At 46.1% G+C, this 25,264-nt stretch overlaps 1 protein-coding gene across 1 annotated transcript in view; it reads right to left on the reverse strand.

The window, feature by feature from the left end:
• Positions 1-24,146, reverse strand: part of HS3ST2 (heparan sulfate-glucosamine 3-sulfotransferase 2) — a 95,858-nt gene extending 71,712 nt beyond the window's left edge. The window contains exon 1 of the mRNA XM_007198287.2: positions 23,349-24,146. Within this exon, the coding sequence (XP_007198349.1) occupies positions 23,349-23,833 (485 nt within the window). The 5' untranslated portion in view covers positions 23,834-24,146. The remainder of the gene's footprint in view (positions 1-23,348) is intronic.
• Positions 24,147-25,264: the final 1,118 nt, after the last annotated feature.

The following is a 25,264-nucleotide window of genomic DNA, read 5'->3' on the forward strand; positions in this document are numbered from 1 at the left end:
AGTGGCAGGTGGGCGAGCGAAGCTTCATCTGCCGCTCCCCGCCGCTCCCCATTGCTCGCATTACCACCTGAACCATCCCCAGCCCCGCAATCCGTGGAAAAATTGTCTTCCACGAAATTGGTCTCTGGTGCCAAAAAGGTAGGGGACCGCTGCCCTAGCAGACCCTGTACCACCCACCCTGCCACCTGGAACGAGGAAGAACTGGATTTGCAGTGGTCGCCTGCCTGCATACGCCGTTGTCCTTTCAACAAATTGTCTCCTCTCTCAATCCATTCTTGCACTTCTCAATGACCCCTGCCCTTTCATAAATGCAGCTCCAGGAGCCTCCACTGCTGGGTTTCAGCAGCCGTGGACACCTAATCGATAGCTTTTCATAACGATTTTCTCCCCAGCGAGGACTCTGGCCCAAACTATTCAGCTATGACAAACCTGGATTGAACTAAACAAAGATGTCAAAGCAACCAAAGAGGCAATTTGTTATTTATGCTTTTTAAGGACTCATTCTGAAGCTGCTGTAAGATATAGGAGCCTCCACCAACTGTCAAAAAGCCTCTTTGATCCAACGTTGCAGAGGATATTGAATCTGAAGGGTGGTGCTTGGTGGGTCTGCTGGGAACACCTTCCAAAGGAATCCAACATGGATCATTCAAAATCCCAGGCTATGGAATGTTGCACCCTGAGTCCCAACTGCATGATGGATTTTTGCTCAAAGAGATTCTAGAGTGAGACAAAGGAACTTTAAGTCCATTTGCTCCAAATTCATTCAGATACAACCCCCAGAATCCTGGCCATATACTTGCGCTATTGTTTACTTTCTATTTCTCCTTAAAATCCACTCACTTTTTTTTGCTTACATAAACATATATTTTTTTAGTTTAAAAAAAATTTTGTTAGAACCATAAATGGAAAACCGTATCTCTTGCCACAAGTGGTAGGTAACCATAAAAATAAGTACAGAGAGGAAAAAAAGATTAAACTCTAACTAGGTAGTGTTGCAGTGTTAGCTATGAACACCAAGCAGACCTTCTCCTTGACTCAACTGGAATGAGGAATGGGTATTGAAAAGGGCATGTTTTTGCTCATCCCTAGACTAATCAATGGCAAAGAGGAATGAGAACATCACAGTTGGCCTAGTTCCAAACATGATGGTAGCATTCTACATAGGAACTTCTAAAAATGTCTAGCTAGCCTTAGATAACTCTCTTGTCACTCTACAACTGCACAATTTCTAAGTGAAAAATTCCATAGGAAGAGAAGGAACTGGTACCAGAAAAAACAATGTGAGATAATTGCTTAGTGTATTAAATTTGAGAAGATGGCCATGGGTTAAACAAGTGAAAATCATAGAAAGGAATTTGAGATTTTCTAAATCACCTCCCGGTTAAGTAACTCATTCTACAACATTCTTAACTGACAATCATGTATTCTCTGCTTAAACACTTCCAGAGATGAAAATCTCATTATTTTCCATACCACTTATTTTACTTTTGAACTAAATTAATTGTTTTAAGATTATTTTTTAAATTATTGTTCTTATTTTTTTCAGAAGAAGTAATAGAATTTCAACACAGATCTGTTAACTAGTTCTGATGTGATATACTTTTGAGAAGAGTTTCTTTTCTTGATGCTTTGTTTCTGTATACTCTAGTAAATTAATGCCTATCATTAAAAATGTGATTCCTGTAATGCACACAGACAAAAAAAAAAAAAAAAAAGAAAAGGGCATGTTTTCACCATGAACTTTGATGTGTGTAACATGAGTATACATCATCCCAAATCACCTCAAGGATCACCCCAAACCACCTCGTTATGACACATTCCCCACTCAGGTTACACAAACCTAGTCTAACTCCCTGATTCTACAAATGAAAACACTGACACTAAGGGTACACAAGTCATCCACCCAAGAGCAAAGGCAAGTTGATGAACTTGTGGGAACTAGAACATGGGTTTCCTAACCCAAGACCAGAGCTCTTCTGACACCACTGTTGGACTAAGCTTTCCTTCCTTCAAGGCTCAGGACCTCCGAGCATCACAAGCTTCCCCTGGGAGAACCATGCTGGAGACATTAGTCTAGGAAGGCTCAGCTATCTCCCAGCCACCCGAGGTCAGCCCTGACTGGACACAGTGGAGCACAGAGCCCTGGGAATGGCTGGCTGCCCTGGCGCTGGGCCTCAGGGACCCTCCTGGAGGAGATGGCCTGGTCTGAAGGATTCCGAGCAAACAAAGGCCTGATAGGCACCTTTTAGCAAGAAACTAAGATGGGACTGAGAGACTAAGATGGGACCCTCTGTCTAGACCAAGCTCAATCTAAAAAACTGGAGGACTTGAAAGTCACGGCTGAGCTATCACTACTGAGCAGCAAAGTAGATCCCTGGTCCTTGGGAGATCTCTGTGTCTGCTTCCAGAGAAAGTAGTTTAGAAGAGTAAGCAGCTGGAGACCTTGACTTCTTTTTGAGCTCATGGGCAAGAAAGAGTGCACGATATGTTATGTGACAGATACATTCTATGCCCTGTTTCACTTCCCTTAGCCCACCTTGGACTTCAGCGGCAGCTATGATGGACAGTTCCTGTGAACCCTGACAGCACCCCTGCTCACTTTCCCCTCACCCAGGGCAGTCCAGAAAGAAGCACAGGGAGGGAAACACTCCTTGGAGAAACTCTTAGCCAATGGCTCTCATCTGGAGAGACAATTTTGAGGCACTTTCTAGAGGATTCCTTAGAATTCCTTGGATTCCCCAGCGCAATTGAGTCCAAGTCACCACCGTGCCAACCAGCTATTCGTAATTCACTTCCCCCCTTCCCCTTGTCCCTCTATCCACTATCCTTCCTGCTTCCAGGAATCATCTCCAAAATAGGTCAACTGTCTACTCCTGTAGAGAAAAGAGAAAAGATCACCACATGTATGGAAGAATAAAGTACTGTAGCTCATAAATCAGTGCGAGAAATAAGAGTAAACGTTAAAGCAGGACTATCGCTACAAGGAACAAAAGTAGTATTAGAAACAGCTGCATTCTCAGCAAGACTCAGAAAACACTACATCCATTCAACTGTAGAGAGGGAATAATCTGAAGTCAATAAGGGTTGCATGGAAAAGAAGAACTGATTGGTAAAGTAAAAGCCAAAAATGGAGGTGGGACTCCACATTTCAAACTACATAGCAGTGAATAAAGCAACTCAGGAGACACTTATAGAATTCAGAGGCAAAAGAAAAAAGTGATAGAGAGAAGAGAAAAGAATTTTAGAGGATAAATCTGTAAAGTTTATTAAGAATTTAATGGAAAATCCAGATGAATGCTATTGATCAGAGTAGAAGTGTTAGTAAGTAGCAAGATAAACTCATGAACCACATCTAAACATATCCTGATTCAATGTTTTAACTTAAACAGTAGAGAAAAATCACAAAGCATCCAGGCAGGGAAAAAGACAACCACACAAAATGAAACAGTTTGTCTGCAGAGAAAAAAGATGAATCCAGCTGACATCAAACTTCTCTTCTGTCTCATACACACCCACACACACACACACACACACACACACAAACACACACGCTACAGGACAGTAGAACGCTGTTTTCAGAAGGGTTTTTGTTTTCTTTTTTAAAAGTTTTGCCCTAAAAATTTTAATTCAGCCAAATTATTGTTCGTGTGTGAGAAAAGCAGAAAGATATGCTTAAACCTACAAAGGACTTAAATTAAAACAGTAACTTAAAAAAAAAAGTTATTGATGAAAGTTCTCCAACTGGTTGAGAGATAAATAAAAACAAACAGCTAAAGAAAAGATATAAATTAATGGAGGAAGGAAGGTGAATACCGGCACCAGTAAACACAGACTTACGCTGTGAATACAGTAATGAAGCTTACGGACAATATCAAATGTAATATTTGAAATGAGATACATTATATGAGATGATTTAATAATAATTACTTAGAAATAAAGCCCTCAGCAACAGCAGCTGCCACTTACCATTCCGTTCTCACCCTCCGTGGCCCCTGGTGATGTCTCTTTCTACAGTTCGCAGGTAAGCTTTTTGTTTTTAGCTGTTACTCTTGAACTCTTTTATCAATTATCTACGCTTTACCTAGCACTTCTGTGATTCATCAGCAGACAGAGTTTGGGGGAAATGATACCCACGTGAGTTCAGGATGTCATGTTAAAAATTATTTTTAAAATCATGAGAAAAAGTATCTTTAAGATGCACCAAGTGGGGCTTCTCTGGTGGCGCAGTGGTTGAGAATCTGCCTGCCAATGCAGGGGACACGCGTTCGAGCCCTGGTCTGGGAGGATCCTACATGCCGCGAAGCAACTGTGCCCGTGAGTCTCAACTACTGAGCCTGTGCGTCTGGAGCCTGTGCTCCACAGCAAGAGAGGCCGCGACAATGAGAGGCCCGCGCACCACGATGAAAAGTGGCCCCCGCTTGCCGCAACTAGAGAAAGCCCTCGCACAGAAGCGAAGACCCAACACAGCCAAAAATAAAATTAATTAATTAATTAATTTTTTTTTAAAATGCAGAAAACTATAAGACACTGATGAAGGAAATCAAAGATGATACAAACAAATGAGAGATATACCATGTTCTTGGATTGGAAGAATCAACATTGTGAAAAGGACTCTACTACCCAAAGCAATCTACAGATTCAATGCAATCCCTATCAAACTACCACAGGCATTTTTCACAGAACTAGAACAAAAAATTTCACAATTTGTATGGAGACACAAAAGACCCCGAATAGCCAAAGCAATCTTGAGAACGAAAAACGGAGCTGGAGGAATCAGGCTCCCTGACTTCAGACTATACTACAAAGCTACAGTAATCAAGACAGTTTGGTACTGGCACAAAAACAGAAATATAGATCAATGGAACAGGATAGAAAGCCCAGAGATAAACCCACGCACATATGGTCACCTTATCTTTGATAAAGGAGGTAAGCATATACAGTGGAGAAAAGACAGCCTCTTCAATAAGTGGTGCTGGGAAAATTGGACAGGTACATGTAAAAGTATGAAATTAGAACACTCCCTGACACCATACACAAAAATAAACTCAAAATGGATTAAAGACCTAAGTGTAAAGCCAGACACTATCAAACTCTTAGAGGAAAACATAGGCAGAACACTCTATGACATAAATCCAGCAAGATCCTTTTTGACCCAGCTCCTAGAGAAATGGAAATAAGAACACAAATAAACAAATGGGACCTAATGAAACTTAAAAGCTTTTGCACAGCAAAGGAAACCATAAACAAGACCAAAAGACAACCCTCAGAATGGGAGAAAATATTTGCAAATGAAGCAACTGACAAAGGATTAATCTCCAAGATTTACAAGCAGCTCATGCAGCTCAATAACAAAAAAACAAACAACCCAATCCAAAAATGGGCAGAAGACCTAAATAGACATTTCTCCAAAGAAGATATACAGATGGCCAACAAACACATGAAAGAATGCTCAACATCATTAATCATTAGAGAAATGCAAATCAAAACTACAATGAGGTATCATCTCACACCGGTCAGAATGGCCATCATCCAAAAATCTACAAACAATAAATGCTGGAGAGGCTGTGGAGAAAAGGGAACCCTCTTGCACTGTTGGTGGGAATGTAAATTGATACAGCCACTATGGAGAACAGTATGGAGGTTCCTTAAAAAACTAAAAATAGAACTACCATACGACCCAGCAATCCCACTACTGGGCATATATCCTGAGAAAACCATAATTCAAAAAGAGTCATGTACCAAAATGTTCATTGCAGCTCTATTTACAATAGCCAGGACATGGAAGCAACCTAAGTGTCCATCATCGGATGAATGGATAAAGAAGATGTGGCACATATATACAATGGAATATTACTCAGCCATAAAAAGAAATGAAATGGAGGTATTTGTAATGAGGTGGATGGAGTTAGAGTCTGTCATACAGAGTGAAGTAAGTCAGAAAGAGAAAAACAAATACCGTATGCTAACACATATATATGGAATCTAAGGAAAAAAAAAAAAAAGGACATGAAGAACCTAGTGGCAAGATGGGAATAAAGACACAGACCTACTAAAGAATGGACTTGAGGATATGGGGAGGGGGAGGGGTGAGATGTGACAGGGTGAGAGAGTGTCATGGACATATATACACTACCAAATGTAAAATAGATAGCTAGTGGGAAGCAGCCGCATAGCACAGGGAGATCAGCTCGGTGCTTTGTGACCGCCTGGGGGGGTGGGATGGGGAGGGTGGGAGGGAGGGAGATGTGGGAGGGAGGAGATATGGGAACGTGTGTATATGTGTAGCTGATTCACTTTGTTATAAAGCAGAAACTAACACACCACTGTGAAGCAATTTAAAAAAAAAAAAGATGCACTGAGTGGTTTATGAGGATTAAATACGAATTCAATTTTATCTAGTTCTTTTTCAGCATTATAAAGATGCTTGAGCCCTTTGCAGATTTTTTTAAAACCTTCTGGCTCTACTCTTTTTCTCATTCCTAATTTTGCCTGTTTGTGCTCTTTTTTGTTCTTGATTGAATACCACAGATGTTTGTCTATTTTATTGATTTTTTTCAGAGAATCAGTTCTTGGGTTTTTTGTTTAAAGCAATGTTACTGTTTTCCTAGATTCATTTCCTGTTTTTATCTTTCCTAATGATTTCTTCCTTGTTTCCTTACAGTTGTGTTATCATTCTTCCAACTTTTGGGGTGGAGTCCTTAGTCAATTCATCTTCTTCATTTAATAAAGAAGCTTGGCTGCTGTGGAGTAGGGTTTTGACTACATCTGACTAGTTTCAGTAAGTATTGTACACATTAGCATTATTTTCCACATATTGCACAATTACAATCTTGAAATTCTTCACTTACCTGAGTAATTGAGAGATGCAGTTTTAACTCCCAAGGTTATCTTTTTGTGATGTATAAGACACAGCAATAGAAACATGTTATTTAGTAACATGGAGGGACAGACGGAGAGGGAACCAAAGGAATCAACATCGGGTGCCTCCACCAAGTGGACATCAGAACGTGGGGAGACAGGCAGTAGGCTGCTGTCTTTGTGATGAGCCTCATGATATCATTTAACTGTTTAGACGACGCAGACATATGGCTTTGACAAACATTAAAACCACAAAAGCAAGTGGAATAAAATACTAGGCAACCATAACATAGCCAGTTGGGGCAGGGGAGGTTGGGAGTCACGGCATTCTAAGTTATTCTTTGTTAAGGCTTTGTTTGGTCAGATATAAAGGTAACTATTAAGCACAGAATTAGCTTGTATAACTTCCAGCCCAGCAGCGGGAAGAAAAGGAGGAATTAAGAAAGCTCCAACGATTCAAATAGCAGAGAGTCAGGGGAAGAGGAAAAAAGAAACAATGAAAATGAACAAAATAAATGATAGAAAAAAGTCCAGATACGTCAATAATCAGAACACATATAAAAATGTAAACTTTCTTATTGAAAGATGATTATCAGACTAGATAAAAACATGGAAGCCAGCCAAATTTTATTCCCCCACCAGAAACATATCTGAAATAATATGACACTACAAGTGTGACGTCAATCCAGAGTAAGCGTCATCAATCACTACACGTCCTCTTTTAAAAAGAAAAGAAATATATCCAACAGGAAAAACAATTAACAAAAAAATTCAGGAAGTAAATACAAATCAATAATAAACATTTTATAATAGCTTTCAAATTTTTCAAATTAAAAAGAGATTGTTTCCATGTCTTATATTGGCAAAGATCAAATAGACTGTTAATAGTGTTAACAAGGTTGTGGGGAAGAGCCCTTTTAGGCTCTGCTAATGGAGAATAAATGCCTCACCTATATTGCAATAGGGGTAGAGGAAAGTTAGCAATTTGTATCAGAAACTTTTCTTTCTTTTAGTATGTTTATCTTCAAACCCCAAATTCCTCTGCAAGAGATATATCTTGGGGGGTGGGGAATGGACAAATTTTTGCTGCTATCCTTTTTCTTACTAAATAATAAAATGTGGGGACAATCTAAATGTCCATCAATAGATTTGGTTAAATAGCTTACGGTACATCTACACCAGTAAATGTTATAAAAAGCATTTTAAATGATTCTGCAGATGCATACTTATTGTCATGGAAAGATATCCAGGTCAAATTGTTAAAGCAATTGGTAAATGTGGTAAAAAGCAAAATCCTAAGTGGCTACAACCAGAAGTCCAATTCTGGGTGATTTTTAAATTATTTTATCAGTTTCCTAAGTTTTCCACAATGTACAACTTTTATTTTAATTTTTCAAAGAATGTACTCAAAAAATAAAAATAAAAGGTGTGTAGTGAAAAGTCTCTCTCCTACCCCTGTCCCCATCCACCTAATTTCACCCCCAGGAAACTGCCATTACTAGTTTCTGTGTATTCTTTCAGAATCTGTTGTGCACAAATAAGAAAATTTAAATATATATTATTCCTTTCCCCCTTTTACACAAAAGATAATATATGTTTTTCACCTTGCTATTTTTTAACTGAATAACAATGTATCTTGAGAACTTTCCATATTCGTTCCATTTTTCTTTCTTTATCTGCTATGCTGAATTCTACCATGTGGACATATCTTTCTTTGTTTGCTTACTTATTTACTTATAGATGAATTATAATCAGCAAAATTAAAGCATTTATATGTTGGGGACAATGACCTCAGTAGCAGATGCCAGATGTCCTGATGTGTGGTATGATCATCATATTTGAAATAGGTTAGTAGGAACAACGAGAGCTGACCATGGAAAAGTCCAAATAGACCAATAATCATGGGAAAAAGGTAATGTTAGGAAATACAAACCATCTTTTCCTCAGGGGCCAGCACAGAGTAAGAGATGTCGGAGGGGTGGACACCTCAGACACGTCTGGTGCACGTACCCCTTGCTTCACTGTGCTTTATGTGCGAACTGCCCGTCTCTATCCCTCCCCATCACTGTGTCCATTTACTTCCTGGTCACGCCACACCTTGTGACCTCCCTCTCCAGTGGTACAGGAGCCTGAGTTATTGCAGCTCCTTCCATGAATTCAATTAAAACCCATAGGCTGGCAACACTCACATTTTTGCCTCCAGCCCAGGTGACTTCAGCATAACCACCCAAGTTGTGTCTTCATCACCTAGTGAAAAGAAATCCATTCAAACTAACCCAAGGGAAAACTGGGGTTGGTGAAAGGATGCTGGGGTGGGTGCCTTGCGGATATAAAGTGCAGGCAGTACAGTCAGACTTTAATGGCCTCTCCCTATTGTACACGGGGTCTCTGTGTCTAATTTCAGATGCCATGGAAAGAAAGAACACGATTGGTGGCCCATCCGTAGTGGTGGCTGAGGAGTGAAGTCTTGTGGGGCTCTGGGAAGCATGGGTTCTTCACCAAGTATTGGGAGGAGGGAGCTGTGGGCATCTCCAGTCCAGGGTGGGTGCTCTTCCCAGGGCAGAAGAGGGGGTGCTCTGGCAGGAGAAGGTGCATTGGGGAGCTTTTTGTCCCTGCTGAGTTGGCTCGGGATGGAGGGAGTGGAGAGCAGGGCATGCTTCTGTCTCCGTCCTTAGGCTGTCTGGTGCTCAGGTGGTCAGACCTGCTGTTGGTAGATTGTGAATTGGTTTGTTTTGCGGGGGAAATCCTTGGATACCTCTTCCTCTGTGGTTTGTGATCCATTTTCCCCCATCGCACATGCCCCGCCAACTCTCCCCAGGACCTCAGCCAAATCTTCTTATCCACCACCAGGCACTCTGATTATGAGATGCATTTTCCACTGCTGCCTCCTCCATGTCCTGACCTCAGACCTTTAGGTGGAGGCCTGGCTGGACATCTGCATTGGCCACCAAGGCCCCAGACCACAATGGAAACCCAACCTTTGCGTCAGACCCCAGCATCGTTTGGGAATGTGGGTGTGGGATGGCTAAGATTTAAAGGCTACCCACATTCTTGATTCTAACTCATAACAAAGATGGAAGGTAGGCTTGTGAACTCCAAAAACATGGGAACTGGTTCGCTTTGATAATTAAGAATTAGGGATATAGGATGGTCCTTCAGTAGCTGAGTTCTACAATCATGGATATTTTTAAAATAAAGCTTTACTTTTTAATTTTATCTTTAAAAGTATTACACAGGAAAATAGACTTTTATTAGTGTTAAGCACTATGAATTTTAACACATGTATAGATTCATGTGGTCACCACCACAATCAGGACACAGAAGGGTTTCATTCCCCCACCGCACACCTGCCGCAAATTCCCTTGTCTGCCTCTTTATATTCACACCCTCCCCCTGCCTTAAACCCTGGCAAACACTGATTTCTTCTCCATCATTTTAGTTTTGCCTGTTTGAGAGTGTCATGTAAATGGAACCATACAGTATGGAATCTTTCTTTCACTCGGCATAATGCCTTAGAGCTTCATCCAAGTCACAGCTTTTTTGTTTGTTTGCTTTTTTTAAGGAACAGTAAATAAAGATTTTACATAGGCCACTTAGGTTGGAATTGTCAAGAAACTTTGGGTAGCCCTCAGGTAATTGGTCTTATCAAACCCAGAGTCCAGAAAAAAATGATACAAAATCATTCCAGAGAAAAAGATCTAAAAATACTGCATAGCTGGATCTTTTCCTTCAGTTCTTCACGTCTGTATTCGCTTTTCCCATGATGCCCCATCAATTTGCAATTTAAATTGAAATCACAGCTTTTTAAACCACCCAGACTTTGTAATGTCAGCCAGTCCCTCCCAAGCTGTTGATGGACCATGACAACCAAGTATGATAAAATAATACAGTGACATCAAAGCAAGAGGGATCCAGGTGGGTAGGTCAGCGTTTCCCAAAGTGTGAGATATGTACCACTACTGGTTAAAAAAATATTTGGGTGGCACATAGACATGCCTTTAAATGCCACCTAATCACATCATTGCAAAATAATCATCTTTCCTTTTTCATTCTATTCAAATCTTCTGATTACATCATGGAGAAAGTCTTAGGCGCTATGATGTTAACGCCTCCCTAACAGATTTTGATCTCTCTCTTTAACAGAAAAAAAGAGGCTGCCTCAGGCAGAATGTGGCACAGGCAACAGTATTGGGCTGGAGTCTAATTGCATTGTTTGGTTTTTACTGCACTGGTTTCTATGACCACTTTCTGTTTCTGGCAAGTGATGATTCTCATTTAAGATAGTGATATAAAAAAAAAAAAAAAGATAGTGATATAAAGTTTCATGTTTACGTAAATAGGTTAAAGCAAAAATTATGAGTGGACTTTAACACCATGTAAAGGTTATAAAAGTATTTGTAGATGGCACCCAAACGATTGAAGACTGAGAAACAGTGTGTCAGATTTTAGATAGAACTTTGCTGACTCTATGATGGGAGAAGCTTGTTGACAGATTACCCCAGAGGCAAGACAAACCTGGATGATTGCCTAGCTCTTCCACCAATGGTTCACACACACAGACTCTCAATACTCATCATTCAACCAAGCCAATGGAGCTCTCTCCACATCAAAGCTCTGCTTGGCTTTAAAGGGAATTGTGTCAGAAATGACACAGTTCGTCCTCCTGAGGGGTGGCTGCCTTCTCTTCTCCATCATACCCTTCTCCCTCCAGTCTCCTCTGCACCACCGTCCCAATGTTCTCCTGTCGTTCTGCAGGTGCCAACTAGGCTGGAGAGAGGTCCACCCCTGCCCATCCCTTAGCCTCGCCTTGCAACCAAGACCTCACTCTCCAGGTTGGACTTCTATCTGCACCAAACCACCTAATCAGAGAGGCTCTCACCTCCTGTGCAAGCTAGGTCATCTCTAAAACATGAATCTCTGAGCCATCACTGCTCCAAACTGCTTCTCCAGGGGATAGGAGCTCTCTGCAGCTGGGTCACCACCCCCAGCTCCCAGTGCCATAATCAGAGCAGCTCAGAGCTCTCCATCCTTCTACACACTTCCCTGGGCACCAGCCACCTGGACAGGGTAGAAGTGCTCAGAGGTTCGTGTTTTAGAGATGACCTTGCTTGCACAGTTGACATTTGAATCATGTCCAAGTTTGAGTACCTATAAAAAAAATAGCTTTGAAATAAGTACCTCTCAGAGTCTTTGTGCCTATTTCCTCCTTGTCATCCTTGGTAGGAGAGAACAATCGAATTAAGTCAAATTCTTTCCCTCCTGACAAAATGACGGTCAGACAGAGATTTGGCCAAGTTGCCCAAGAATTTCTGGTTAATGGAGATGTTCGTGCTAGAGAAAATATGAGAAAGAGGCCTTAAAGTAGTAGGGATTTTGCCACCACAGAGCTTTGCAGTGACTTAACTCATTTCTCACAGAATTAATAATTCAGATCCCACACTGTTTCAGCCAGAAGTGGCCATAAACTGCAGAGAGTTTAACCAGCCACTTCTAAAAATGGGGATTGATCCTGGGAAATGCTACCTCCACTTTAAGCCATCTCACTTGAGCAAAATGAAAGCTGTTGGATGATTTCATACCTTCATTAAAACCATCAAAGCAGAAATGCACTGCAAAGAGGCTGCCAAGGCAGAGAACATTTCCCCATGCTCCAGCAGCTTTGGAGAAGGTGGGGAGATTCAGATCCTGATTATCTTGCGGGAAGGCATTATGGTGTTCAATTCTGTTTGAAGGAAACCACACGCAAGCCCCCTAAATCTAGCAATGCCATCAAGGCAGCTCCCTTGCCAGGCATGTTTATGAGGCTGGAACAAGAATGAGAAGCTGGGTGATACACACACTGAGTGACACGTGCCTTTTCTGGGTTGGAGCAAAGCTAATTCAATCTTCAAAAATCTCAAGAGATTACCTAAGAACACTGCATTTATAAAAAGGGCCTCAAAGACCTCCAGAAAGAGGGACTCTGCCATCTCTCACCAATTTGGGGGGGACCCTGCAGCCTCCAAGCTACAGTAGAACATGACGGTCCTTTCTTTGGTTAGTTCAAGGATACCTACAGGTAGATGCTTGGCCCGTCAAACCAGGGGCTGTCTTGGGAAGTATGTTAGGTTCAGACCCCAGCCTGCTGTCACTTGGAAGGGTCTGAAAGACAGTAAGCCCTTAAGAGATGTCATCATCACACCAGCATCTTCCCTGACTCCCCTCTCCTACCTAGTCCCTATGAATCCATCAGCAAAACCTGCAACTGTACCTTCAGAAGGTACCCAGCACCTGCCCACCTCTCACACCTCCACCGTTACCACTGCAAAAGCCTCCTAATCAGTTTCCCTGCTTCTGTCAAGCAGTCCAAGAGATCCTTTTAAAATATAAGTCAGATCATATGACTCCTTAGCTCCAAACCATCCAATATATCTCCCCACTAGCTCAGAGTAGAAGCCAAAATTCTTGCAATGTTTTGGAGACCATTTTGGCAGTATGTATCTCGAGCCTTTAAAAAAGTTCTTCACTGTGACATAGTAATTTCACTTCTAGGACTCTATGCTAAAGAAAGAATTAGAGATCTAGGCAATGGAGAGTTACTTAAATAGAAAAAAAAATTGGGGATCAGCAACTAAATGTCCAAGAAGAGGGGAATGGGTAAGCCCTCCACAGGACCACGGGATAGAATGAGACCCAGACACTGAAATCAAGGTTTGGAAATGTTTAATGGTGTGGGAACATCTTAATGATGGACTATTAGGCAGAGAATGCAGGATTGAAAATTGTGCTTTATGTGTCTACACTACGGTCTTAATTTTGTTTGAAACAAACAAAAGCCCCAATTCTGCCGCTCCCCAGCCAGGTGGCTTTGGTCAAATCTTTGAGTCTCTGAGAAGACCAGTTTCTCCAACTCTAAAAGTGAGAGGGGAACATTTTGGATGTCTCCGTTTTCACTGGTGCATGACACAGCATATACTTTTTTAAAAAGTAATAAACAAATCATAAAAAAAAATTCTTGCAATGCCCTGCATGGATCTGAATGGGGGCCTGGCCACCTCTCTGAATTTACTTCCCATAACTCACCTCCTTGCTGTGGCCACTCCAGCCGTTTTGCCCCTAGAGTTCCCTCAGTCACACCGGAGACCCTGCTGTCCTCAGAGCCTCTGCATTTCTTTTCCCTCTGCCTAGAGTGCTCTTCGCTCAGATCACACATGCTTTGCTCCTTCACCTCCTTCAGGTCTTTACTCCAACGTCACCTTCTCTGTAAGGCCTTCCCGAAAACACTCCGTCTAGAATCGCAGTGCCCCTCTCCCTGCCCACCGAGCTCTCTCCATCCTCCTTCCCTTCACTTTCCCACAGCACTTGTCACCATCGGACGTAGATATAATTACTTACTTCTTTATTGACCATCTCCTTCCCACCCCATAGAAAGTAAGCACCACAGGGGCAGGGAATTTTGTCTGCTTTTTTTTTCAACCGCTCTCTCCCCGGGGACTATAGCAGTACCTGGCATGGAGCAGATGCTCACTAAATATCTGTTGAAGGGGAGGCTGAGTCACCGGCACCGCACCCTGCGCTCTCTCACCCAGCCTCCCGAGACCCACGTGTGAAAAGCCTAACGAAAGGCTGGGGCCAGTCTGTAGCCTTGGAGCAGACTCACCAATTCCTAGTCGTCCTGTACACCTAAGCGTAGTCACTCAACAACTATTTATTGAGCACCTACTGTGTGCCAGGCACCACTCTGAGCTCAGGGGACACGACCATGCACAAGACAGACAAGATCCCTGATGTCCCGGAGTTTTCTGTCTGGTGGGGGAGACGGTGAGTAAAAAGAAAAATGAACAAGATCATTTCAAATTGCAATAAGAAGTAAAAAGTAAATAAACCAAGGTGGAGACAAGAGATAGAGGGCAATGAGGAAGGTGAGTCAACTTAGACTGGGTAGCTAAGGAAGGCGTCTTCGAGGTGACATTTGAGCTGGAACCTGCACGATGAGAAGCAGCCAGATCTACGGACGCTCTGGGGGAAGAGTGATTCAGGCTGAGGAAACAGCCACTGCAAATGTCCTAAAGCTTAGGCATCAGCTCCCCGGAAATTCTCTCTGACTCACCCTGAGTGGGGGCCCCTCCTGTGACCCCATATGCCAGGAGCATTTTCTCTCTCAGCATATCTTGCTATTGGATTTGTCTGCCCCTTCAATTCTTTAAAGGAGAGTTCTTTTGTATCTTAATTTTTCTAGGACTTAACACAGTGCCTGGCATACAGTAGGTAGTCAATAAATGCATGAAGAACTAAAGTGATTTGAAAATACTTTTTTTTGATTTGACTGTAATCAGAAGTGAAATTGTGCAATGAATGTATTTAGAAACAGCATCCCTATAGGGCCACCCCTTTCACCCGCCTCCTGCAAAAATCCCATCTGCCCATTGAGACCCAAATAACACACTATCTCCTCCAGAAAGCCTTCCAAAATTCCCCCAATTGGATTTTGTCTCCCCCCAACGCTACGATAGCTCTGCTTGCATCTCTGTTATGGTTCCTATCATCAGCTCTGACTTGCGTAAAAACTTCCCATGAACATTTCATAACCCATCAAACTGGGAGGAACCCAGGAGCAGGACCTGTGTCTTATTCACCTTCAGGTTCTTAGCACTTAGCTCAATAAAGGAATGATGAGAAAATCAACGACCGATAATGACAGCCAACACTTGTTGGACACCTTCCACGTGCTAGAAATTTTCTGAGCACTTTTACATGATATCACTCGTTCAGTCCTACATGTAGGCAAGAGGGTTGGTCCCCATGTGCAGATAGAACTGGGGCACTTGTTGGTGGACCGACACTCTGTGGTAGAACCAAGATTCCAACTCGTTCATTCTGATTCAAGAGCCCGAGCTTTTAATCACTGTGCTGAAACTGTCTTCTGATCTCCATTTTGAGTTCATCTCATCCATGAACTCAGGGCTGCCCTCCTTCCCTCTTTCCGGTGCTCCCTGAGGCACTGCTTCAATGCCAGATCTTTTTTCCACCAGGCCTAGGGTGGATCTGGGATTCCATTACCCGCAGTGAGCACCAAAGACCCGGGGGCCCTGAGTGAGCAGCAAGCCTCCGCCTCATCAGGGTCGATGACTATTTACCCCCCTGAAGGCAAGCTTGGGGAGCCCTGCTATCACAGACACCCTCTAAATGGGTTCTGTTGACAACATATGGTAAGTCCCAAGGACAATTTTCCCCATCGGAGCTCCTTTTATGCAGCTAAAAAGTATTTACAAAGACATAACATTGTTTTCCCCTCTTTATACAGTGAGATCAAACTCTCTGAGAAAGCAAGAGTGACACCCTGCCCTGCCGTTATGTTTAAGCCTCACATCATGCATTGCAGAGGGGGAAAAATAGGACTCTGCATCCTGAGATTTCAAAAAGACATCCTCTCTCACATGAGCCTCAAAATTTAAAAAACAAAAAACAGAATAAAGCTTTGAGCCCCTTTCACGTAAGTTGCCAAGTCCCTAGTGGAAACAACTTTACTTTTGACTTTTGTAACACTGATGCCTGCAGGTATGTAACGACCTATGGAGATACGATATTCATGGGGGAGACCGCTGATTCTCCACCAGCAAAAGCAGTGATGAAACCAACAGTAAACTTGTGGGTTTTTTTTTTTTTCTTTTAAATACCTGCTATACCCTTTATTCAGGGAATCCTGTTCTTCTGAAGGCTAGACTACTTTGTAAATATTGTAAGCAGCAATACTTTTCTGAATGCTCATATTTGTTCTGAGTTTTCCTTTGGCTTGTCTCTTCCAATCATTAACACATCAAAGGAACCTGAACGCTAGACACATCACTGCATTTACTTACACTGGATTTTCTGCAGACTAGTAGTGTTTCCTATGATGTTGGCGCATAGCTCATCTCAGTGATTTTAGATACTACATTAGACCTACTGGTGAGGAAATTTATTATCTTTTCCACTTCACTTTCATTCCTTCTGATTACATTAAGGAGAAATGTTTCACATTGATATTAGTATTTCTTTAACTGCTCTTCTTAGTATCCCCTAACGTCCTCTTTTAAACAAAGATAGAGCAGGCTACAGGCTTGGAACATTCTAGCCACTTTCAGTAGCAAAAACTCACTAGCACTGTTTGTTTTCAATCTACTTATTTTTACAATTACTTTCTAATTATGGCAAGTGATGCTGGTTTTCCATTTAAGGTGGTTTTCAAATAAAGTTGTTTTTTAAAAATATGTATTTTGACTACATTTGCATAATGGGTGTTAGCTTTACAAATGCACAGCACATCTCTAGAAGGATACACAAAAACGGATCCCGTGACTGCTTCTGGGAAGAGGAACTGCGTGGTGGACAGACAGAGTGGGAAGGAGCAGAATGGTTTTCATTGAATATCCTTTGTCACTCTTGAAGTCTGCACTGTGGGAACATATTATCTATTCTAAAATGTACACACTGAAGAAAAATCAACCCAGTTCTTTATAAAAATTATAATTTTTAAATGTTAACGTAAACATACAAATTATTAAGAAAATAATAGTAGAGGTCATGCCAGGTTTTGGCAACTATGAGGCGGTACAAAAATGACTGAAGCCTGGAAAATGCTACCCTCCGAAGATGAGGGCGTGACGCTGCCTCTCAGAGAACAGCAGTGAGAGGTCCTTGGGCCTCCACCCAGAGCAGACACCCTGGTTTTCTTACTCGTGGGAGCCGGTGGCCACGAGCACTGAGATGAAACCACGATTAACGCCGCTGATTTCAAAGCTTGGGAAGCCACTCCCAGTGGACTTGTGTCCGGGAAATCATGTGATGCTCAAGCCCCAGGTAACCCAAGCAGTCCATCTGGCCCAAGTTCCTTGGAAGCACACGCTCAGTAGTAACCCCTTGCCCCTCTCTCTCTAGGCCATTATCCTCTGAGGAAGCCCCGTGAGTGCAGCATCGGACCAACAGCCCAGCTGTGGAGCTTGACAGGCAGCAATTACCTCTGAAACGCTAAGTTATTTCCATCACTGTGGCTTTCACCCACCTCATCCAGCTGCCCATGGACTACAAAACCCTCCAGCCCATCCGTGCAGCCCACTAGGAGAGCAAAGTGGCAGCACAGCCAGTCTACAGCAGCTTGGCACTGATGCCAGCAAATGGTAGGCGTTTGACAAATAAATGGATTAACCCGCCCTGGGGTTAGTTCTGGAGGGGAGAGACGGTCCCACAGGTTTAGGTAGACTGCGTGACCTTGCAGACGCCCTCCAGCCTGACTCACAGCCAGCGAGCTTACCTACCCGCCCCACACCCACGGCTGAGCCCTCGCTCACAGAGAGGGCGTGCCCTCCAAGGGCACTCATTTCGGGGCACTGCCATCAATCCGGAGCTGTGTGCTTCCGCCCCCGCCCCGCCCACTCGCTCACTCAATCATTCAGGAATGATGCGTGGAGGTCTAACCAACGAGAGGAAAACTATTCTACAGTCCTGCACGCCAGATGCATGGAACAGAAGCCAGCACTGCAGGTAACAGCACCTGTTGGGCATCAAGCATGCCCTGAACCTGTTAGGGACTCTTGGGATATGACTCCAAATATCTGGGCAGAACAGCAGCCCATGAAGAACATGACCACCAGAGCATCTTGTTGTCTCCTGGTGGTTGTCAACCCACACTTCCCCTCATTTCAGGATAGAAAATGGCATGGGTAACAATCAAAAATCTAAAATGGGTACAGCTCCTTCACCAATCAGAAGAGACCCCTGCTGGTTGCAGAGACAAGCAGGGTCTTAGGGGCTTCCTGCTGGGCCGGGCATTTGCCACCTACTTGCTGGCCCTTTGTAAGGTCCAATGAGTTTCCAGAGCAGAGGGCATCTCTGGGGGAGAGAGTTTCCATCCAATATGGAAGCATCATATCTCAAGGACTTAAGACCCCATCAATCATTGGACACATCCTAATTTCAGAGATGTTAAAAGGTGAAAAAGAAAATGTGCTTCTTAGAATCTATGTAATATTTTAACATCCAAAACAGCTGTAACAATGTGTGCCGGTTGAATAGCACAGGGGCTGGTCCGGGTCTTTCCCCCCTAAATAGCCACATACCAAAGGCCATGGGGAAAGCCCAGTCTTCATTCCAAGCTCTTCCACTGTCCCACCCAGCTCTAGGGGGAAGCAAAGCCAGTTCTTCAAAAAGCCTCCTTGAGCGATGACAGTCCTTCTTGCCCATCCTGAATGTTCCTCGGTGCCTGACAAGAACTGTACACGTGCTGGAACTAACTACTATATCTCCAGCTGCTGCGAGGCTGACAGAGACCTACAAGGCGGACAGAGGATTTATGGACTCAGCGGATCCATTTAATCAGCGTGTGTGACATCCTCCTGGACAGAAGCAGGAAAACTCCTTATGAAGACGTGTCTGCACAGACACTGGAATTGTGTGTGCGGGTGCCCACGTGTGAGCTGTGCGTGCACACACATCTGTGCACATGGCAAGCACGGGTCCATCTGTGCCATGTGTCCAGCAGTTTGTTAAAGGTGGTAAAGCCTTCCACGTTCATTACTTCCCCTGCCTTCTGCCTTTGGTTTTATTTCTTCTTAAAGTTTGCCTTTCTAGAGTTTGGCTTCGCTCTTGAAATTTGATTTCTTGATTGAAATGAGCTGGATCGGGTGATAGACCTTATTCTGTGCTTTTAATTCTCTTTCTCACTTAGACTATTGCCTCTCGGGCAAATGCTGTGTCTTCTTTGCCTTACGCCACCCGCAGAACACCACTGCCACTGAACAAATAAATAACCAGACTTGTGGAGCCTAAAATTTACAGGACAGGCTCAACTATCACAATTTTGACACCAGAGCACAGAGTCAATTATCACATATTAACTTGCTCTTGTTGGCATTTCAATGCATTTAGAGAAGATTCACTTCCTCTTCACACTGCCACCCCCACCCCCAGTCACTGAAAACTAGCAAAATGGAGAACACTTTACACAAAATTCAGCTCCCCCTAAGACTTTAAAAACTACTAGACAATGCACAACTTACGTCTCTTTACGAAAGATGAAGGCCCTGAATATTCTGTCTCATAATCAACCTTTGATGCATCCCGAATATAATCTTAGATTGGGAGAAGCATTTTCACATACAGTGTCAGATATCATTCTCATTTTAAAGGTGAGCACACTGACACCCAGAAATGAGAAGTGACTTTTTACCAATGCAGGAGGAAGGAAGGGAGGGAGGGGAAAAAAGGACAATTAAAGCAGAGCTGAAAGTAGAACTTAAGGCCAGGACCCTTCTGTATGTGGAGCAAACAGGGAGAGGGGAAGCTAGCCAGGTGCAGAGGTGAGGTAAGCTTCAGTGATGGGCTCTCCTAGGGTGGCCTGAACTGGGCTAGTTCCAAGAGAGGATTCAGGCTGGGGGTAAGGAAGGTGCAGATTCTGTCTCCTGGTCTCTGGTCAATGGTGCCTCTCTGGCTGTTTCATTCTGCCTTCAGGCACCGTTTGTCACCTCCTGGTTTATCTCCACTTACTCACAGAAAGTCTCTCCTTTTGATTTGTCCGTTGTCTACCTTATTGGGGCCTCCAGACCTGGGAGGTTATCCCCAGGGGCTTCAAGGTGGGCAGATCATAATGAGATCCACTGCCTGCAACTCTGCAACTCTACCTTTGGAAAACACAGTCCCCTACAATAGGTGCAAGGGCTCTTTGGCCATGTCTACCCAGTGGACACTGGCTTTATGGTGGCAAGCTGTGTAGAACACTGGTTAGAGTACTTGGCTGGAAATACACACACACACACACAGCGTGTATGTGTAAATCTTGGTGGGACAGTTCATGCCAATGACTTTTGGGCCTAAATTTCATCAACTTGCTTTGGGTCCCATTCCAGATGCTCTCTTTTTGGGTTGCAGTTTTCACATCTGTGAAATGATAAGGGCAACAGGCAGAGAGAGAAGCATCTTACCACCTGCCGTCCTAAGTCATGGAATTCAGGAATAAAGTGAGAGCATGGGTTTTAAAGAAAACCATCTATCCCCATCACTTCTGCAACTAATGCATATTACTTGAGTGATAATAGAGAGTAAAACACATACAGAGAAATGTTCTGGAAATTATGGAAACAGCATCCAAATGGGGCAGTATTACCTTATGCAGAAATGACCATCCACACACGAAACCCTGGGCTCTGGGGGTGTGGGAGGTGGGGGTGTGGATTTGCAACCCAAATAAGCACAAATCACACAGCCCCTCCTGATGCTAGAGGCTCCTAGCCTTCCTGGGGAAGTGATGGGGATGGGGCTGTTAGTACCAGACCTGAAGGCTAAATGTTCTTTCAGAAATATAAAGGGGGAAAGGGACGGTAAGACAGACCCTGGGAAGTGGGGGGTAGTAGAGAGAGAAGTGGAGCTGTCAGCATGCTTGATGTTAAATAAAACCTACCAAGACTCAGCTGAGAATTTTAGCAGAATCCAAATGTGCTATAAAAAAAAAAAAAAAAAAAAAAGGCACGGCTCCCATCTCTAAGGTTCACAGCTAAGCTGGCTTAGAATCACACATGCCAAGGTTAAAAATAAAAAGCAGCCATCCCTGAATGACACAGGCTCCGAGAAGGAAGCCTGAGGTATGGTGTTCGGTGGCAGAGCACAGAAGAGTGAGTGCAGGGGCTGGGTGCAGGGAATAGGTGTTTAGTGGAGGGCTCAATAAAAGCCAATGCTTGGAATTTTGCTGTTTTGCACTTAAAAGGCACTTCACTTTGGCAAAGGGTTTCATAATGATCTTTAGATTTTCCATCGAGGAAATCCTGCCGTGCATTAGAGTATGGCCATGGCTGACCCACATCGTGCTCTGCTGTTAGATGTGTTTGCCTCTCCCACCCCACGGTCTGGCTCAGACGCTGTCCTCGAATACTTCGTAGACCCAGATGGGATGTCTGGGGGTCACAGCTTGGAAAGCACCAGACCTGCCATTCTGTGCCACCCTCCCTATTCCATAGAGCCAACATAACGGCGCCGGGGCCACCCATAGACCAGCTGTGCCCTGCGGCACTCCACTGGAGAGGGACTGCGTGTCTGCTTCCTGAGGAAGGGGCATGTCCCACCCCTGGTCCCATAAGCCATGACCACTGCAGGCCAGGGCTCCCTGGCAAAGGGGACAAGTTGGTCCTTTTGCCCCGATTCTTACAAATCCAGGGTCCTTATTATGAGCCCAGTGGGGTCCTCCTTCTAATGAAGTTGTCCTTTATCCAATATGCTTATGACTTTCTACTCCCTAGAGGGTTTACTTTAATAAAATTTTTAAAGAATAGCCTCAGCTACTGTGTCAGCTACCATGTTACCCCTCGCCAGTTCCATTATTAGGCAGACATTTCTAGCAAGTCTTCAAGGGGTCAGGCAAATGGTGAGAAATTTGTGACCCAGGTTTTATGGGGACCACATACATGACACCACCCCCAGGGATGCCCTGCTCAGCCCACACATGGGCCAGTCCTACACTTCAGCACCATACAGGGCTTGGGAGGGAAATGGGCATTGAACAGTGGAGGCTACTACCTTCCAGAAGCTTCAGGCTATTCCCAGACACCACCAGCTTGGGTGACTGTCATCCCTGGCCGTGCAGTGGCGGAGTGGACAGTCTGCCTATGACTGGTTGCCCCTATGACCCTAGCCAGCCTTCATCTGAGGTGCCTACAAGTATTCCAAACTCCACACCCTGGCTGCTGGTTTAGAAGCATCGCCCAGTACAAAGTGTCTCTGACACTTTTAGAGCGCTTAGAAAGGCCTTGAGAGGCACACAGGGCAGGGACTTTTCCTGCTCCTTGTGATGGACCAGAAAATCAAGGCTCAATGAATTTTAGGAATTTGCTCAAGCTAAGTGACGGAGCCAAGACTCACATCCAGGGTCCTTTCCGCTATTCAGAAACACTAATTCAGGGTCACAGTGACTGGGAGTCTCAGGCCAGATACAGCAGCAAATACCTGGAGCTCAGAATGAGACTCCGGAAGGGACCTTTGTCATGCCGACACCTCAGGGGATGCCCTCTCATTCGGCCTGAACTCCGGGGACGTCGCCCAAGCGCAGAGCCCTGCCGCGAGGGGGCCCTCTTCGGACTTTGCCTTCTCTGGGTCCGTCAAATGCCAGGAAAGATCTGGCGAGACCCAGGAGGGGGCTGTGTTCAGGCAGCACCTGTCCTGGCTGCCCCGTCCCTGGGCACTCGGCTTTACCCCAGACGCTGGACATGGAGCCAGCCCTCCACCTCGCCCCGAGGTCAGGCCAGAGATCTCCCTTCCCTTCCGGCGATTCCAGAGCCAACTGTCCTTCGCCGTTCAACAAACCGGGGCCCGTCTGCACAATCACTGGGAAGTTCTGGATAAATCCTTCTGCTAGAGTTCCCCCACCCCCTCACGTGTCAACCGGAACCCACTCAGCGAGCCGGGTTAAGGGGAAGCGAAAGCGCAGGAGATGGCTCAGAGGACGGAGCCGATTGGAGCCGGGGCGCGCAGAGTGGGGCTCCCCTCCTTACCTATACCAGTCCAGCCCGCGGCCGTAGTTCCTGTCGAAGAAGTGGGGCTCGGTGCCCAAGGCCCGCACATCCGGGTGCACGCGGATAAACTCCAGCACGGCGCGGGTGCCCCCTTTCTTCACGCCCACAATGAGGGCTTGGGGCAGCCGCTTGGTACCCAGCTTTGGCGAGCCGGAGTGGTTGGAACCCGAGAGGCGAGGGGCGGGCGCGGCAGCGGCGGGCGCGCTGGGAGCGCTGGGCTCGCTGGGCGTCGGGCCCGGGAGATCGCAGGGCCGGGACTTCTGGAGAAGTTTCTGGCCGCCCGCTCTGGGGCCGCGGAGGCAGCGAGGCGCGCCGAGGAGGCGGCTCTGGCCGAGGTCGTCGCAGCAGCACAGGAGGCTGTAACACAGGTAAGTGCAGGAGAGCGAGAGCGTGAAGGCGAAGAGCAGCCTGCGCGCCCTCCGCGGCTGAGGTGGCCCCGCACGGCCCAGGACCCTATAGGCCATGGCTCCATGGGCCCGCGCCGGGGGTCATGGTTTCCGAGGGGGCGCCGGCGGCGGAGCGGCTGGGGCCCTGCGGCCGCCTAGAGGGCTCGAGCGGCGCGGCCCGGGCCACGGGGGTCGGGCATAGGGGGCGCCGTCTTCTCCGGGCGCTGCCGGCCCGGGCGCGCACCATGCCCGGGTATCCCGGAGGCGGCGTCTCCTCGGGGAACGGGCGGCGGCGCCTCCGACATCCCCGCGTCCTGGGTTCCGGGGCTCCGGGCAGCGGGGCGGCTCCCGGCGCTCCTCGGTTCTCACGTGCGCCGGGTTAGAAGCGCTCCCAGCGCCCGAAGCCCCATCCCGGATCCTCGCGCCGCGGCGCCCCGAACGCTCGGCGGCGGCGCGGCGGTGCGGGCGGGCGGGCCGGACGGTGGCGCTGGCCGCCGGCCGCGTTCCGGCTCCTCGAGAAATGCGGGGCCGAGCGCGCTGCCGGCTCTATTTAAGGAGTCGCCTGACGTCAGCCGCGCGGGTCCCCCGAGCCCGCGCCCCGCCCGGGGACCCGGCCAGCCCCTTGGCCCCCACTCTCTATCCCTCCCAGGGACACACCACCCCGGGCCCTCCCCACGTAGGCAGCTCCCTAAGGAGCCCGGGCCAGCTTGGGATGGTGAGGGGAAGGTGTCGAGGCATTTGCTCCTCCGGGAGGCTGGATACCCCGGCCACCAGGGCCTCCCGACACCCAGGGGTTCGAGACTGCGCCAACATCCAGACCCAGACAGAGACCCGGGCACAGACGCAAGCATCCTGCACTGATAACAGGTCCCACCACACTGACACATGCACGCACGCACAAACACAGGTACACGCGTACCTGAGCGGGATACACCCCCAGACCCCACATGGGGAGGGGAGAGAGAAATCTAACCTGGGCGCAGAAACACCCACAGGGACACTCCCTCCACCCCCGTTTCACCCAACGGACACCCAGAGCCCGGAATCGGACATTGTGCGGTGTGCGCACGCAGGCGCGGGACTGGGACACACGCTCTGGACGGGATGGGTGGAGGAGCCGAGCGTGAGTGAGATTCCGTGACTATCCGTGGAGCTCCTTGGACCCCCGCGCGCTGACTCACACCCAGGCGGCTCGCTCTCACGCCCACGAAGCGTGCATCCCCACCCACTGTCACTCCACCTCTCCCTGGGCCTGGCGGAAGAGCGAGCCCCAAAGGAGCGGACTCCCTGAGGAAGGGTCCCTCTCAGCCGCCGCCCCCTAGCGGTGGGCTGCTCCCCGGGGAGCTGACCAGGGTCCCACAGCGTCCCTAAGGTCCAGGACTTCTGCACGCAGTGGCACTGGGAGAAGGAAACAGGGCGCGGAGGACTTATCCAGGAGCAGTTTCTCCTCGAATGACTCCTAAGTGACTGCCCACAGGACAATTCTCAGTGACCGTGCCCAGAACAGGC

Source organism: Balaenoptera acutorostrata, chromosome 15, assembly GCF_949987535.1.
Source record: "Balaenoptera acutorostrata chromosome 15, mBalAcu1.1, whole genome shotgun sequence".
Classification (NCBI taxonomy): Eukaryota; Metazoa; Chordata; class Mammalia; order Artiodactyla; family Balaenopteridae; genus Balaenoptera; species Balaenoptera acutorostrata.